This window comes from Convolutriloba macropyga, chromosome 8, assembly GCF_964194025.1.
Source record: "Convolutriloba macropyga chromosome 8, txConMacr16.3, whole genome shotgun sequence".
NCBI lineage: Eukaryota > Metazoa > Xenacoelomorpha > Acoela > Convolutidae > Convolutriloba > Convolutriloba macropyga.
The window spans coordinates 44,907,981-44,926,960 of record NC_134475.1 but is presented as its reverse complement, the minus strand read 5'-3'; the positions used below and the strand labels follow the sequence as shown (position 1 = coordinate 44,926,960).

At 38.5% G+C, this 18,980-nt stretch overlaps 1 protein-coding gene across 1 annotated transcript in view; it reads left to right on the top strand.

Annotated features, from left to right (window-relative positions):
- LOC142345071 (uncharacterized) overlaps window positions 1-18,753 on the top strand; it is a 98,112-nt gene extending 79,359 nt beyond the window's left edge. The window contains exons 11-12 of the mRNA XM_075397154.1: window positions 8,352-8,521; window positions 18,537-18,753. Coding sequence (XP_075253269.1) covers window positions 8,352-8,521; window positions 18,537-18,753 — 387 coding nt within the window. The remainder of the gene's footprint in view (window positions 1-8,351; window positions 8,522-18,536) is intronic.
- Window positions 18,754-18,980: the final 227 nt, after the last annotated feature.

Genomic DNA, 18,980 nt, shown 5'->3' with positions numbered 1-18,980 from the left:
AAGAGCATTGGTAAAAAGTACCTTCTGTTTTGGATCCTAAGCTACTTGATGGTTACCTAAGCGGTTTTTAATTTGTACATATGAAGAGTATTGGTGAAAAACATTTTGTATTGGATCCTAAGCTACCTGCTGGTTACCCAAGCGAGATTTAACTTGTACATATGAAGAGTTTTTGTGAAAAATATCTTGTGTATTGGATCCTAAGCTACCTGCTGGTTACCTAAGCCAGTTTTAACTTGTACATATGAAGAGGGTTGTTAGAAAATAACTTGTGTTTTGGATCTTAATCTACCTGCTGCTTACGTAAGCGATTTTTAACGTGTACATATGAAATGTATTGGTAAAACATCACTTGTGTATTGGATCCTAAGCTACCTGCTGGTTACCCAAGCGAGTTTTATTTTGTACATTTGAAATGTATTGGTCAAAGATAATTTGTGTATTGGATGCTAAGCTACCTGCTAATTACCTAAGCCAGTTTTAACTTGTACATATAAAGAGGGTTGTTGGAAAATAAATTGTGTATTGGATCTTAATCTACCTGGTGCTTACCTAAGCGATTTTTAACTTGTACATATGAAATGTATTGGTCAAAGATGATTTGTGTATTGGATGCTAAGCTATCTGCTGGTTACCCAAGCGAAATTTAACTTGTACATATAAAGAGTATTGGTAAAATATTACTTGTGTATTGGATCCTGAAATACCTGCTGGTTACCTAAGCGAGCTTTAACTTGTACATTTGAAGAGTATTGGTGAAAAACAGCTTGTGTATTGGATCCTAAGCTGCCTGCCGGTTACCTAAGCGAGTTTTAACTTGTACATATGAAGATCATTGGTAAAAAGTACCTTGTGTTTTGGATCCTAAGCTACCCGATGGTTACCTAAGCGGTTTTTAATTTGTACATTTGAAGAGTATTGGTGAAAAACAACTTGTATTGGATCCTAAGCTACTTGCTGGTAACCCAAGCGAGATTTAACTTGTACATATGAAGAGTTTTGGTGAAAAATACCTTGTGTATTGGTTCCTAAGTTAACTGCTGGTTAACTAAGCCAATTTTAACTTGTACATATGAAGAGGGTTGTTGGAAAATAACTTGTGTATTGGATCTTAATCTACCTGCTGCTTACCTAAACGATTTTTAATTTGTACATATGAAATGTATTGGTAAATCATTACTTGTGTATTGGATCCTAAGGTACCTGCTGGTTACCCAAGCGAGTTTTAACTTGTGCATATAATGAGGGTTGTTGGAAAATAACTTGTGTATTAGATCCTAATCTACCTGCTGCTTACCTAAACGATTTTTAACTTGTACATATGAAATGAATTGGTAAAAGATAACTTGTGTATTGGATGCTAAGCTACCTGCTGGTTACCTAAGCGAGTTTTAAAATTGTATATTTGAAGAGAATTGGTAAAAAACAGCTTGTGTACTGGATCCTAAGCTGCCTGCTGGTTACCTAAGCTAGTTTTAACTTGTACATTTGAAGAGTTTTGTTAGAAAAATATCTTGTGTCTTGGAACCTAAGCTACCTGCTGGTTACCTGAGCGATTTTCAACTTGTAAATATGAAGAGTATTAGTGAAAAATAAGTTGTGTATTCGATCCTAAGCTACCCGCTGGTTACGCAAGCAAGTTTTAACTTGTACATATGAAGAGTTTTGGTAAAAATAACTTGTGTATTGGATCCTAATCTACGAGCTGGTAACCTAAGCAATTTTTAACTTGTACATACCAAGAGTATTTGTGAGAAATACCTTGTGTATTGGATTCTAAGCTACCGGCTGGTTACCTAATCGAGTTTCAACATGTACATATGAAGAGCATTGGTGAAAAGTACATAGTCTTTTGGATCCTAAGCTACCTGCTTGTTATCTAAGCAGTTTTTAACTTGTACATTTGAAGAGTATTGGTAGAAAAATATCTTCTGTATTGGACCCTAAGCTACCTGCTGGTTACCTAAGCGAGTTTTAACTTGTTTATAAATAGAGGGTTGGTGGAAAATAACTTGTGTATTGGATCCTAATCTGCCTGCTGATTACCTAGGCGATTTTTAACTTGTACATATGAAGAGAATTGGTGAAAAAAAAGTGGTGTATTTGATCCCAAGCTACCCGATGGTTACGCAAGCGAGTTTTAATTTGTACATATGAAGAGTTTTGGTGAAAACTACCTTGTGAATTGGATTCTAAGCTACCTGCTGGTTACCCAAGCGAAATTTAACTTTTACATATAAAGAGTATTGGTAAAATATTACTTGTGTATTGGATCCTGAAATACCTGCTGGTTACCTAAGCGAGCTTTAACTTGTACATTTGAAGAGTATTGGTGAAAAACAGCTTGTGTATTGGATCCTAAGCTGCCTGCCGGTTACCTAAGCGAGTTTTAACTTGTACATATGAAGATCATTGGTAAAAAGTACCTTGTGTTTTGGATCCTAAGCTACCTGATGGTTACCTAAGCGGTTTTTAATTTGTACATTTGAAGAGTATTGGCGAAAAACAACTTGTATTGGATCCTAAGCTACTTGCTGGTAACCCAAGCGAGATTTAACTTGTACATATGAAGAGTTTTGGTGAAAAATACCTTGTGTATTGGTTCCTAAGTTAACTGCTGGTTAACTAAGCCAATTTTAACTTGTACATATGAAGAGGGTTGTTGGAAAATAACTTGTGTATTGGATCTTAATCTACCTGCTGCTTACCTAAACGATTTTTAATTTGTACATATGAAATGTATTGGTAAATCATTACTTGTGTATTGGATCCTAAGCTACCTGCTGGTTACCCAAGCGAGTTTTAACTTGTGCATATAATGAGGGTTGGTGGAAAATAACTTGTGTATTAGATCCTAATCTACCTGCTGCTTACCTAAACGATTTTTAACTTGTACATATGAAATGAATTGGTAAAAGATAACTTGTGTATTGGATGCTAAGCTACCTGCTGGTTACCTAAGCGAGTTTTAAAATTGTATATTTGAAGAGAATTGGTAAAAAACAGCTTGTGTACTGGATCCTAAGCTGCCTGCTGGTTACCTAAGCAAGTTTTAATTTGTACATTTGAAGAGTTTTGTTAGAAAAATATCTTGTGTCTTGGAACCTAAGCTACCTGCTGGTTACCTGAGCGATTTTCAACTTGTACATATGAAGAGTATTAGTGAAAAATAAGTTGTGTATTCGATCCTAAGCTACCCGCTGGTTACGCAAGCAAGTTTTAACTTGTACATATGAAGAGTTTTGGTAAAAATAACTTGTGTTTTGGATCCTAATCTACGAGCTGGTAACCTAAGCAATTTTTAACTTGTACATACCAAGAGTATTTGTGAGAAATACCTTGTGTATTGGATTCTAAGCTACCGGCTGGTTACCTAATCGAGTTTCAACATGTACATATGAAGAGCATTGGTGAAAAGTACATAGTCTTTTGGATCCTAAGCTACCTGCTTGTTATCTAAGCAGTTTTTAACTTGTACATTTGAAGAGTATTGGTAGAAAAATATCTTCTGTATTGGACCCTAAGCTACCTGCTGGTTACCTAAGCGAGTTTTAACTTGTTTATAAATAGAGGGTTGGTGGAAAATAACTTGTGTATTGGATCCTAATCTGCCTGCTGATTACCTAGGCGATTTTTAACTTGTACATATGAAGAGAATTGGTGAAAAATAAGTGGTGTATTTGATCCCAAGCTACCCGATGGTTACGCAAGCGAGTTTTAACTTGTACATATGAAGAGTTTTGGTGAAAACTACCTTGTGAATTGGATTCTAAGCTACCTGCTGGTTACCTAAGCGAATTTTAAGTTATACATATAAAGAGGGCTGGTGGAAAATAACTTGTGTATTGGATCCTAATCTACGTGCTGGTAACCTAAGCAATTTTTTAACTTGTACATATGAAGAGTATTGGTGAAAAACAGCTTGTTTATTGGATCCTAAGCTGCCTGATGGTTACCTAAGCGAGTTTTAACTTGTACATATAAAGAGCATTGGTGAAAAGTACCTAGTGTTTTGGATCCTAAGCTACCTGCTGGTTACCTAAGCGAGTTTTAACTTGTTTATAAAAAGAGGGTTGGTGGAAAATAACTTGTGTATTGGATCCTAATCTACCTGCTGATTACCTAGGCGATTTTTAACTTGTACATATGAAGAGTATTGGTGAAAAATAAGTTGTGTATTCGATCCCAAGCTACCCGCTGGTTACTCAAGCGAGTTTTAACTTGTACATATGAAGAGTTTTGGTGAAAACAACTTGTGTATTGGATCCTAATCTACGGGCTGGTAACCTAAGCGATTTTTAACTTGTACATACCAAGAGTGTTGGTGAGATATACCTTGTGTATTGGATTCTAAGCTTTCGGCTGGTTACCTAAGCGCGTTTTAACTTGTACATATGAAGAGCATTGGTGAAAAGTACATAGTGTTTTGGATCTTAAGCTACCTGCTGGTTAATTAAGCAGTTTTTAACTTGTACATTTGAAGAGTATTGGTAGAAAAATATCTTATGTATTGGACCCTAAGCTACCTGCTGGTTACCTAAGCGAGTTTTAACTTGTTTATAAATAGAGGGTTGGTGGAAAATAACTTGTGTAATGGATCCTAATCTACCTGCTGATTACCTAGGCGAATTTTAACTTGTACATATGAAGAGAATTGGTGAAAAATAAGCGGTGTATTCGGTCCCAAGCTACCCGATGGTTACGCAAGCGAGTTTTAACTTGTACATATGAAGAGTTTTGGTGAAAATTACCTTGTGAATTGGATTCTAAGCTACCTGCTGGTTACCTAAGCGAATTTTAAGTTATACATATAAAGAGGGCTGGTGGAAAATAACTTGTGCATTGGATCCTAATCTACGTGCTGGTAACCTAAGCAATTTTTTTAACTTGTACATATGAAGAGTTTTGGTGAAAAACAGCTTGTGTATTGGATCCTAAGCTGCCTGATAGTTACCTAAGCGAGTTTTAACTTGTACATATGAAGAGCATTGGTGAAAAGTACATTGTGTTTTGGATCTTAAGCTACCTGCTGGTTACATAAGCAGTTTTTAACTTGTACATTTGAAGAGTGTTGGTAGAAAAATATCTTATGTATTGGACCCTAAGCTACCTGCTGGTTACCTAAGCGAGTTTTAACTTGTTTATAAATAGAGGGTTGGTGGAAAATAACTTGTGTAATGGATCCTAATCTACCTGCTGATTACCTAGGCGATTTTTAACTTGTACATATGAAGAGAATTGGTGAAAAATAAGTGATGTATTCGATCCCAAGCTACCCGATGGTTACGCAAGCGAATTTTAACTTGTACATATGAAGAGTTTTGGTGAAAATTACCTTGTGAATTGGATTCTAAGCTACCTGCTGGTTACCTAAGCGAATTTTAAGTTATACATATAAAGAGGGCTGGTGGAAAATAACTTGTGCATTGGATCCTAATCTACGTGCTGGTAACCTAAGCAATTTTTTTAACTTGTACATATGAAGAGTTTTGGTGAAATTTACCTTGTGATTGGATTCTAAGCTACCTGCTGGTTACCTAAGCGAATTTTAACTTATGCATATAAAGAGGGTTGGTGGAAAATAACTTGTGTATTGGATCCTAATCTACGTGCTGGTAACCTAAGCGATTTTTAAATTGTACATATGAAGAGTATTGGTGAGAAATACCTTGTGTATTGGATTCTAAGCTACCGGCTGGTTACCCAAGCGAGTTTTAACTTGTACATATGAATAGTATTGGTGAAAAATACCTTTTGTATTGGATCCTAAGATACCTGCTGGTTACCTAAGCGAATTTTAACTTGTACATATGAAGAGTATTGATCAAAAATAACTTGTACCTTGGATCCTAAGCTAACTGATGGTTACCTAAGCGAGTTTTACCTTAAACACATAAAGAGTAATGGTGAAAAATATCTTGTGTATTGGGTCATAAGCTACGTCCTAGAGCAGTGTGGGAAGCAGAAGTGTGAGCGAAACGGAGAACAATCCGTGGAGAGCATGCCGGAGACCGAGTTGGGAGCAGGGCGGTGGATCGAACCTGGGAGCGAGGGTAGAGCTCAACAGAGATTAAAACTGAAAGCAAGTAGGGAGCAGGATGGGTATGGGGCAGAAGGTGGGAGCAAGGGGGACAGAAAAGGATTTTATGGTTAATTCTGTTAAAACTTTCTATCTTTTTTACGGCAAACTTTACTTCTAAATCTTTTCTCAATCTTCACGGAAGGAATTATTCTTTCCACTTCATTAGATGAAGCTCTTATTTGTACAATTAATTGTTCATGATTACTATATTTTGGGGAATTTATGAGAAAGTCTTGTCTGGAGAAACAAGTATTGAGATAAACAGTTCAAAGAGTAACAGGAACTGTACTCTCTTAACGCCAGTAAACTCTTTGCCTTCTTGACTTTGGCAACCCCATTGATCAGGAAGTGGACCTTGCTGGTTTAGAGAAACTCTATTGCGAAAAATAGACGACACCAGTTTACAAAATTTTAACACGCATCACCATTCCCAAACAGTCACTGAGCTCAATTAGACACTTAGATCAGTTGTAGGGTAGATTATGACAGATTGCTACCATCAACACAGATGATCTACGGAGGTAGCTATGAACTTGTTGTTTTTGCGTCTCTATTCCATGACAATGAGGAAAAAAGCTTTTCTCCTAATTCTCAAAGTGCACTTTTTTGCGCAAACCCTTTACGGTGTAAAACTAATTCATCCATTCCCCTGCAGCCTAACTAATCGATACTTAGCATTTCTCAAAATGGAAATAGGGGTGAAGAAATTATTCGTTCATACTTGGTCCCCCTGCAGCCTACCTAATCGATACATAGCATTTCTCAAATGGAGTGTAGGGGGTAAAAGAACCTATTCATTCATACCTGGTCTCCCTGCATCCTACCTAATCGATACTTAACGTGTATTGGATCCTAAGCTACCTGCTGGTTACCTAAGCGGGTTTTAACTTGTAAATATAAAGAGGGTTGTTGGAAAATAACTTGTGTATTGGATCCTAATCTACCTGCTGGTTACCTAAGCGATTTTTAACTTGCAAATGTGAAATGTATTGGTAAAAGATAACTTGTGTCTTGGATGCTAAGCTACCTGCTGGTTACCCAAGTGAGTTTTAACTTGTACATATGAAGAGTATTGGTAAAATATTACTTGTGTATTGGATACTGAAATACCTGCTGGTTTTTTAAGCGAGTTTTAACTTGTACATTTGAAGAGTATTGGTGACAAACAGCTTGTGTTTTGGATCCTAAGCTGCCTGCTGGTTACCTAAGCGAGTTTTATCTTGTACATATGAAGAGCATTGGTGAAAAGTACCTTGTGTTTTGGATCCTAAGCTACCTGCTGTTTACCTAAGCAGTTTTTAACTTGAACATTTGAAGAGTATTGGTAAAAAAAATATCTTGTGTATTGGATCCTAAGCAAACTGGTGGTTACCTAAGCGAGTTTTAACTTGTACATAAACAGAGGGTTGGTGGAAAATAACTAGTGTATTGGATCCTAATCTACCTGCTGGTTACCTAGGCGATTTTTAACTTGTACATATGAAGAGAATTGGTGAAAAGTACCTAGTGTTTTGGATCCTAAGCTACCTGCTGGTTACCTAAGCGAGTTTTAACTTGTTTATAAAAAGAGGGTTGGTGGAAAATAACTTGTGTATTGGATCCTAATCTACCTGCTGATTACCTAGGCGATTTTTAACTTGTACATATGAAGAGAATTGGTGAAAAATAAGTGGTGTATTTGATCCCAAGCTACCCGATGGTTACGCAAGCGAGTTTTAACTTGTACATATGAAGAGTTTTGGTGAAAACTACCTTGTGAATTGGATTCTAAGCTAACTGCTGGTTACCTAAGCGAGTTTTAACTTATACATCTAAAGAGGGTTGGTGGAAAATAAGTTGTGTATTGAATCCTAATCTACGTGCTGGTAACCTAAGCGATTTTTTAATTGTACAGATGAAGAGTATTGGTGACAAATACCTTGTGTATACGATTCTAAGCTACCGGCTGGTTACCTAAGCGAGTTTTAACTTGTATATATAAAAAGGGTTGGTGGAAAATAACTTGTGTATTGGATTCTAATCTACCTGCTGGTTACCCAAGCGAATTTCAACTTGTACATTTGAATAGTTTTGGTGAAAAACACCTTTTGTATTGGATCCTAGATACCTGCTGGTTACCTAAGCGATTTTCAACTTGAACATATAAAGAGTATTGATAAAAGATAACTCGTACCCTGGATCCTAAGTTAACTGCTGGTTACCTAAACGAATTTTACCTTGAACATATAAAGAGTATTGGTGAAAAATAACTTGTGTTTTGGGTCTTAAGCTACGAAGCGGAGAGGAGAGCATGCCGGAGACTGAGGTGGGAGCAGGGCGAAGTATCAAACCTGGGAGCGAGGGTAGAGCTCAACGGAGAGCAAAACTGAAAGCAAGTAGGGAGCAGGATGGGTATGGGAGCAGAAGGTGGGAGCAAGGGGGAAAGAAAAGGATGCTATGGTTAGTGCTGTTAAAACTTGCTATCTTTTTTACGGCAAACTTTACTTCTAAATCTTTTCCCAATCTTCTCGGAAGGAATTATTCTTTCCAATTCATTAGATGAAGCTCTTATTTCTACAATTAATTGTTCATGATTACTATATTTTGGGGAATTTATTAGTAAGTCTTGTCTGGAGAAACAAGTATTGAGATAAATAGTCCAAAGAGTAACAGGAACTGTACTCGCTTGACGACAGTAAACTCTTTGGCTTCTTGACTTTCGCAACCCCATTGATCAGGAAGTAGAACTAGCTGGTTTAGAGAAATTCTATTGTGAAAAATAGACGGCACCAGTTCACAAAATTTTATCACCATTCCCAAAGAGTCACTGAGATCACTTAGACACTTAGGTCAGTTGTAGTGTAGATCATGACAGATTGCTACAATCAACACAGATGATCTACGGAGGTAACTATGAACTTGTTGTTTTCGCGTCTCTATTCCATGACAATGAGGAAATGAGTTTTACACTATCTTTTTTAAAACTAAATCATCCATTCCCCCGCAGCCTACCCAATCGATACTAAGAATTTCTCAAAAGGGAAATTTGGGGTAGAAAAATTATTTGTTCATACCTGGTCCCCCTGAAGCCTACCTAGTCGATACTTAGCATTTCTCAAAAGGGGTGTAGGGGTAAAAGAACTTATTCATTCATTCCTGGTCCCCCTACAGCCTACCTAATCGATAATTACCGTTTCTCAAAAGAGGTATAGTGGGTAAAAAACATATTCATTTATACGTGCTCCCCCTGCAGCCTACCTAATCGATACTTAGCGTTTCTAAAAAGGGGTAGAGAGGGTAAAAAAACTTATCCATTCATACCTGGTCTCCCTGCAGCCTACCTAATTGATACTAAGCGTTTTTCAAAAGGGGTAGAGAGGATAAAAAACCCTTTCATTCATACCTGGTCTCCCTGCAGCCTACCTAATCGATACTAAGCGTTTCCCAAAAGGGGTAGAGAGGGTAAAAAATCTTATTCATTCATAACTGGTCTCCCTGCAGCCTACTTAATCAATACTTAGCGTTTCTAAAAAGGGGTAGAGAGGGAAAAAACTTATTCATTCATATCTGGTCCCCCTGCAGCCTACCTAATCGATACTGAGCGTTTCTCAAAAGGGGTAGAGAGGGTTAAAAAACTTATTCATTCATACCTGGTCTCCCTGCAGACTACCTAATCGATACTAAGCGTTTCTCAAAAGGGGTAGAGAGGATAAAAAAAACTTATTCATTCATACCTGGTCTCCCTTCAGCCTACCTAATCGATACTTAGCGTTTCTCAAAAGCAGTATAGTGGGTAAAAAACATATTCATTTATACGTGCTCCCCCTGCAGCCTACCTAATCGATACTTAGCGTTTCTAAAAAGGGGTAGAGAGGGTTAAAAAACTTAAACATTCATACCTGGTCTCCCTGCAGCCTACCTAATTAATACTAAGCGTTTCTCAAAAAGGGTAGAGAGGATAAAAAAAACTTATTCATTCATACCTGGTCTCCCTGCAGCCTACCTAATCGATACTAAGCGTTTCCCAAAAGGGGTAGAGAGGGTAAAAAAACTTATTCATTCATACCTGGTCTCCCTGCAGCCTACATAATCGATACTTAGCGTTTCTAAAAAGGGGTAGAAAGGGAAAAAAACTTATTCATTCATACCTGGTCCCCCTGCAGCCTTCCTAATCGATACTAAGCGTTTCTCAAAAGGGATAGAGAGGGAAAAAACTTATTCGTTCATACCTGGTCCCCCTGCAGCCTACCTAATCGATACTTAGTCTTTCTCAAAAGGGATATAGATGGTAAAAAAACTGTTTCATTTATAACTGATCTCCCTGCAGCCTACCTATCCGATACTTAGCATTTCTCAAAGGGGTGTAGGGCGCAGAAAAACTTATTTATCCAAACCTGGTCCCCCTGCAGCCTACCTAATTGATACTTAGCGTTTCTCAAAAGGGATAGAGAGGGTAAAAAAACCTTTTCATTCATACCTGGTCCCCATGCAGCCTACCTAATCGATAATTAGTGTTTCTCAAAAATGGTATAGAGGGTAAAAAAACTTATTCATTCATAACTGGTCTCCCTGTAGCCTACTTAATCGATACTGAGCGTTTCTCAAAAGGGGTAGAGAGGGTAAAAAAACTTATTCATTCATACCTGGTCTCCCTGCAGCCTACCTAATCGATACTAAGCGTTTCCCAAAAGGGGTAGAGAGGGTAAAAAAACTTATTCATTCATACCTGGTCCCCCTGCAGCCTTCCTAATCGATACTAAGCGTTTCTCAAAAGGGATAGAGAGGGAAAAAACTTATTCGTTCATACCTGGTCCCCCTGCAGCCTACCTAATCGATACTTAGTCTTTCTCAAAAGGGATATAGATGGTAAAAAAACTGTTTCATTTATAACTGATCTCCCTGCAGCCTACCTATCCGATACTTAGCATTTCTCAAAGGGGTGTAGGGCGCAGAAAAACTTATTTATCCAAACCTGGTCCCCCTGCAGCCTACCTAATTGATACTTAGCGTTTCTCAAAAGGGATAGAGAGGGTAAAAAAACCTTTTCATTCATACCTGGTCCCCATGCAGCCTACCTAATCGATAATTAGTGTTTCTCAAAAATGGTATAGAGGGTAAAAAAACTTATTCATTCATAACTGGTCTCCCTGTAGCCTACTTAATCGATACTTAGCGTTTCTCAAAAGGAATTTAGAGGGTGAAAAACTTATTCATTCATATCTGGCCCCCCTACAGCCTACCTAATCGATACTTAGCGTTTCTCAAAAGGGGTATAGGGAGTAAAAAACTTACTAATTCATACCTGGTCCCCCTGCAGCCTACCTAATCCAAACTTAGCGTTTCTCAAAAGGAATATAGAGGGTAAAAAAACTTATTCGTTCATACCTGGTCCTCCTGAAGCCTACCTGATTGATACTTAGTGTTTCTCAAAAGCGATATAGAGGGTGAAAAAAAAGTTATTCTTTCATACCTGGTCTCCCTGCAGCCTACCTAATTGATACTTAGCGTTTCTCAAAAGGGTTATAGATGGTAAAATAAACTGTTTCGTTCATACCTGGTCTCCCTGCAGCCTACCTAATCGATACTTAGCGTTTCTCAAAAGGGGCAGAGAGGGTAAAAAACGTATTCATTCGTACCTGGTCCCCCTGCAGCCTACCTAATCGATACTTAGTGTTTCTCAAAAGGGATATAGATGTTAAAAAAATTGTTTGGTTCATACCTGGTCTCCCTGCAGCCTATCTAATCGATACTTAGCGTTTCTCAAAAGGGGTAGAGATGGTAAAAAAACTTATTCATTCATACCTGGCCTCCCTGAAACCTACCTAATCGATACTTAGCGTTTCTCGAAAGGGGTATAATGGGTAAAAAACATATTCATATATACGTGCTCCCCCTGCAGCCTACCTAATCGATACTTAGTGTTTCTCAAAAGGGATATAGATGGTAAAAAAACTGTTTCATTCATACTTGGTCTCCCTGCAGCCTACCTAATCGGTACTTAGCGTTTCTCAAAAGAAGTATAGGCAGTAAAAAACTTACTCATTCATAGCTGGTCCCCCTGCAGCCTATCTAATCCATACTTAGCGTTTCTCAAAAGGGATACAGAGGGTAAAAAAACTTACTCATTCATACCTGGTCCCCCTGCAGCCTATCTAATCCATACTTAGCGTTTCTCAAAAGGGATACAGAGGGTAAAAAAAACTTACTCATTCATACCTGGTCTCCCTGCAGCCTACCTATTCGATACTTATTATTTCTCAAAATGGGTATAGGGGATTAAAAAAACTTTCTCATTCATATCTGGTGCCCTGCAGCCTACCTAATCGGTACTTAGCGTTTCTCAAAAGAAGCATAGGCAGTAAAAAACTTACTCATTCATACCTGGTCCCCCTGCAGCCTATCTAATCCATACTTAGCGTTTCTCAAAAGGGATACAGAGGGTAAAAAAACTTACTCATTCATACCTGGTCTCCCTGCAGCCTACCTATTCGATACTTAGCATTTCTCAAAATGGGTATAGGGGATAAAAAAAACTTTCTCATTCATATCTGGTCCCCTGCAGCCTACATAATCGATACTTAGCGTTTCTCAAAGAGGGTATAGGGGTAAAAAAAAACCTATTCATTCATACCTGGCCCCCCTGCAGCCTATCTAATCTATACTTAGAATTTCTGAAAAGTAGTGTAGAGGGTAAAAAATTTATTCATTCATACCTGGTCCCCCTGCAGCCTACCTAATCGATACTAAGCGTTTCTCAAAAAGGGTATAGGGGATGAAAAAATTTTCTCATTCATATCTTGTCCCCTGCAGCCTACCTAATCGATACTTAGCGTTTCTCAAAAAGGGTATAGATGTAAGAAAAACCTATTCATTCATACCTGACCCCCCTGCAGCCTATCTAATCTATAATTAGAATTTCTGAAAATTAGTGTAGAGGGTAAAAAACTTATTCATTCGTACCTGGTCCTCCTGCAGCCTACCTAACCGATACTTAGTGTTTCTCAAAAGGGTTATAGATGGTAAAAAAAACTGTTCCATTCATACCTGGTCTCCCTGCAGCCTACCTATTCGATACTTAGCGTTTCCCAAAAGGGGTATAGATGGTAAAAAAAAACGTTTTCATTCAAACCTGGTCCCCCTGCAGCCTACCTAATTGATACTTAGCGTTTCTCAAAAAGGATAGAGAGGGTAAAAAAAACTTTTCATTCATACCTGGTCTCCTTGTAGCCTACTTAATCGATACTTAGCTTTTCTCAAAAGGCATATAGAGGGTAAAACACTTATTCATTCATATCTGGTCGCCCTGCAGCCTACCTATTCGGTACTTAGCGTTTCTCAAAAGAGGTATAGGGAGTAAAAAACTTACTCATTCATACCTGGTCCCCCTGCAGCCTATCTAATCCATACTTAGCGTTTCTCAAAAGGGATACAGAGGGTAAAAAAGCTTACTCATTCATACCTGGTCCCCCTGCAGCCTATCTAATCCATACTTATCGTTTCTCAAAAGGGATATAGATGGTAAAAAAACTGTTTCGTTCATACCTGGTCTCCCTGCAGCCTACCTAATCGATACTTAGCGTTTCTCAAAAGGGGCAGAGAGGGTAAAAAACTTATTCATTCATACCTTGTCCCCCTGCAGCCTACCTAATCGATACTTAGCGTTTCTCAAAAGTGGTAGAGATGGTAAAAAAAACTTATTCATTCATACCTGGTCTCCCTGCAGCCTATTTAATTGATACTTAGTGTTTCTCGAAAGGGGTATAATGGGTAAAAAACATATTCATATATACGTGCTCCCCCTGCAGCCTACCTAATCGATACTTAGCGTTTCTCAAAAAGGGTAGAGAGGGTAAAAAACTTATTCATTCGTACCTGGTCCCCCTGCAGCCTAGCTAATCGATACTTAGTGTTTCTCAAAAGGGATATAGATGGTAAAAAAACTGTTTCATTCATACTTGGTCTCCCTGCAGCCTACCTATTCGGTACTTAGCGTTTCTAAAAAGAAGTATAGGCAGTAAACAACTTACTCATTCATACCTGGTCCCCCTGCAGCCTATCTAATCCATACTTAGCGTTTCTCAAAAGGGATACAGAGGGTAAAAAAACTTACTCATTCATACCTGGCCCCCCTGTAGCCTATCTAATCCATACTTAGCGTTTCTCAAAAGGGATACAGAGGGTAAAAAAAACTTATTCGTTAATAGCTGGTCTCCATGAAGCCTACCTATTTGATACTTAGCATTTCTCAAAAAGGGTATAGGGGATAAAAAAACTTTCTCATTCATATCTGGTCCCCTGCAGCCTACCTAATCGATACTTAGCGTTTCTCAAAAATGGTATAGGGGTAAAAAAACCTATTCATTCATACCTGGCCCCCCTGCAGCCTATCTAATCTATACTTAGAATTTCTGAAAAGTAGTGTAGAGGGTAAAAAACTTATTCAATCATACCCCCTGCAGCCTACCTAATCGATATTTAGCGTTTCTCCAAAGGGGTAGAGATGGTAAAAAAACTTATTCATTCATACCTGGTCTCCCTGCAGCCTACCTAATTGATACTTAGTGTTTCTCAAAAGGGGTATAGTGGATAAAAAACATTTTCATATATACGTGCTCCCCCTGCAGCCTACCTAATCGATACTTAGCGTTTCTCAAAAGGGGTAGAGAGGGTAAAAAACTTATTCATTCGTACCTGGTCCCCCTGCAGCCTACCTAATCGATACTTAGTGTTTCTCAAAAGGGTAATAGATGGTAAAACTGTTTCATTCATACCTGGTCTCCCTGCAGCCTTCCTATTCGATACTTAGCATTTCTCAAAGGGGTGTAGGGCGCAGAAAAACTTATTCATTCAAACCTGGTCCCCCAGCAGCCTACCTAATTGATACTTAGCGTTTCTCAAAAGAGATAGAGAGGGTAAAATAACTTTTTCATTCATACCTGGTCTCCTTGTAGCCTACTTAATCGATACTTAGCTTTTCTCAAAAGGCATATAGAGGGTAAAACACTTATTCATTCATACCTGGTCCCCCTGCAGCCTATCTAATCCATACTTAGCGTTCCTCAAAAGGGATACAGAGGGTAAAAAAACTTACTCATTCATACCTGGTCTCCCTGCAGCCTATCTAATCCATACTTAGCGTTTCTCAAAAGGGATACAGAGGGCAAAAAAACTTATTCGTTCATACTTGGTCTCCCTGCAGCCTACCTATTCGATACTTAGCATTTCTCAAAATGGGTATAGGGGATAAAAAAACTTTCTCATTCATATCTGGTCCCCTGTAGCCTACCTAATCGATACTTAGCGTTTCTCAAAAGGAGTATAGTGGATAAAAAACCTATTCATATATACGTGCTCCCCATGCAGCCTACCTAATCGATACTTAGCGTTTCTCAAAAGGGGCAGAGAGGGTAAAAAAATTATTCGTTCGTACCTGGTCCCCCTGCAGCCTACATAATCGATACTTAGTGTTTCTCAAAAGGGACATAGATGGTAAAAAAAACTGTTTCATTCATACCTGGACTCCCTGCAGCCTACCTATTCGATACTTAGCATTTCTCAAAGGGGTTTAGGGCGCAGAAAAACTTATTCATTCAAACCTGGTCCCCCTGCAGCCTACCTAATTGATACTTAGCGTTTCTCAAAAGGGATAGAGAGGGTACAAAAAACTTTTTCTTTCATACCTGGTCTCCCTGTAGCCTACTTATTCGATACTTAGCTTTTCTCAAAAGGAATATAGAGGGTAAAAAACTTACTCATTCATATCTGGTCCCCCTGCAGCCTACCTAATCGGTACTTAGCGTTTCTCAAAAGAGATATAGAGGGTAAAAAACTTATTCGTTCATACCTGGTCTCCCTGCAGCCTACCTATTCGATACTTAGCATTTCTCAAAATGGGTATAGGGTATAAAAAAAAACTTTCTCATTCATATCTGGTCCCCTGCAGCCTACCTAATCGATACTTAGCGTTTCTCAAGAGGGGTATGGGGGGTAAAAAACTTATTCATTCATACCTGGCCCCCTGCAGCCTACCTAATCGATACTTAGCGTTTCTCAAATGGTTATAGGGGGTAAAAAAAACTTATTCACTCATACTTGGTCCCTAAGAAAATTATTGTTTCGGTATTTAACGTGTTCTGTAGTGCCCTAAAGGTCAAAAATGATTTATTATGTTCAATCCTAGCATACCGATATTTGAGCTATTTGAGGGTTATCGTCTTCTGTAGTAACCTTAGGGGTTAACAAAGCCGAGCCATTCAAGACGAGTGTTCTGTAGTGCTCATAAGGGTAAAAAAGATCTAAATATTCAATCCTAGCTACCAGGAGCCAAGCTATTAGACAAAATTTTCAATAGAATTTGAACTCATCTAAAAAAAGATATCCGTTTATTTAAATCCTACTGTGTAATGATTTAGATAGTGTCCCTTGTTGTAGAAAAATTTTTGACTTCACTGGGAGATGAAGTGAAAAGTTTTTTATTTACGGTATGTAGGCCAAACCGGAAGGTAGACAACCACATTACCACATAACTGATTGTCATGAACGGTAGATAGAGTCATGAATTTATAGCGGACCAGCACTATCAAAGTCCAGTTCAATTACTGACCGCTTCTTGATTTTCTGAGGAATATCACTGTCGTCGTCGGAAACAATTTCAAACTGTTTTGGGCTTGTGAGATATTTTTTTGGTGTAATATTAAGGACGCTGTTCTTGTCCAGATTCGAGTCTGACCTGCATTTTGTTTTTTTTTTTCGTGGCTCATCAGGAGGGTTTTCGAGAGAAAACACTGCTGAGGTAGTGCAAATGTCGAGAATACTTTCACTTCAATCTGATTCCAGGGCTTCATCGTCTAAAAATAAGCACCTGTCGTGGTCGGAAGTGTCTTCTTGTTCACTCAACAGTTCAAAGTCAATCAAGTACCCTTCAAGTTCATCATTGCTGTATGATCGTTGGTTGAGATCCAGTTAAGGGGGAGACCAAAACCCTTGCAGCTCTGGTTGTGGAGTATAATGAGTAGGTGATGGTCTTTGTCCCAAGGAAGACTCTGCCAGGACTTCGTTCTCACTCTTATCACTTGAACCCCAATCTGGGTTGCAATAATCTGTTTTGCAAACATTTCATCTCGCAACTGCTCATGGCCGTATGGTAGCGTCGTTATTTTGTCCTGGCAAAGATAGCGCTTGTCGTCGTATCCGGACAACGATTTTTTGTTGTTAATAACTGTCATCAACTGATGTTTGCTTGATGCAATTCTTGTATTTACCAGGCACACAGTATCTCCACCCATGAGAACTTGCTTGTACAATTCATGAGTTATTCTCTGGCCAGCTTCTTTGGTGACACCTTTAGCTGGCTGTTTCCCATCACTTGAGAAAAAAATTTCCGATCAATTTTAGAAAACTGATTTCAATTGTAGCTACTAAAGAAAAAGCAGACAAAAAGTGCATCATCAATCACGTCGTCTCACTGATTTTTCTTGACGCCTGCGAAGCAAAAAGCTAGCGAATAAAAAAAGAAATGTTTACCTTCCGAAAGTTTGATCGAGTAGTGTTTTGGCTTGAGACCTACAAATTCAGACACTGTTCAACCAGCCATCTCATTCTTGAACTTGAGCGTCACTTTTGCGTTGGTTTCATCGTATTGCTGATGGTTCTTTGGAAAGTTGGACAAGTCAAACGTCTCCTTCATTTGTTTTGATTCTATGTGCACAAAAAATCCTCTATTTGCCCCTCGTAAACAAACTAATCCGTGTCAGAATAAAGGATTTTGCATTCAAAGTTGTGTTACATGGTTTTGTAGTGAAACTCAAACACGAATTTTTTCGAGAGGTCGAGGATACATGCTCCAACGGTTGTAGGTTTATCATATAATATTTTGGTCTTGTTGAGACTTACTGTAGCCAAATCATTGGCAATGATTTGAAAAGTTTTCACCTAAGGTCTGCTAGTCGATTTCAATGCTTCATGTTCATCATGTACCAGCTTGACCTTGATCCGGTTACGTTTACCTTCACATGTTTTTTTGAAAGCTCTGTTTACCATATATTCTGATTGGATTCTAAGCTACCTGCTGGTTACCTAAGCGAATTTTAACTTATACATATAAAGAGGGTTGGTGGAAAATAACTTGTGTATTGGATCCTAATCTACGTGCTGGTAACCTAAGCGATTTTTAAATTGTACATATGAAGAGTATTGGCGAGAAATACCTTGTGTATTGGATTCTAAGCTACCGGCTGGTTACCCAAGCGAGTTTTAACTTGTACATATGAATAGTATTGGTGAAAAATACCTTTTGTATTGGATCCTAAGATACCTGCTGGTTACCTAAGCGAATTTTAACTTGTACATATGAAGAGTATTGATCAAAAATAACTTGTACCTTGGATCCTAAGCTAACTGATGGTTACCTAAGCGAGTTTTACCTTAAACACATAAAGAGTAATGGTGAAAAATATCTTGTGTATTGGGTCTTAAGCTACGTCCTAGAGCAGTGTGGGAAGCAGAAGTGTGAGCGAAACGGAGAACAATCCGTGGAGAGCATGCCGGAGACCGAGGTGGGAGCAGGGCGGTGGATCGAACCTGGGAGCGAGGGTAGAGCTCAACAGAGATTAAAACTGAAAGCAGGTAGGGAGCAGGATGGGTATGGGGCAGAAGGTGGGAGCAAGGGGGACAGAAAAGGATTTTATGGTTAATTCTGTTAAAACTTTCTATCTTTTTTACGGCAAACTTTACTTCTAAATCTTTTCTCAATCTTCACGGAAGGAATTATTCTTTCCACTTCATTAGATGAAGCTCTTATTTGTACAATTGATTGTTCATGATTACTATATTTTGGGGAATTTATGAGAAAGTCTTGTCTGGAGAAACAAGTATTGAGATAAACAGTTCAAAGAGTAACAGGAACTGTACTCGCTTAACG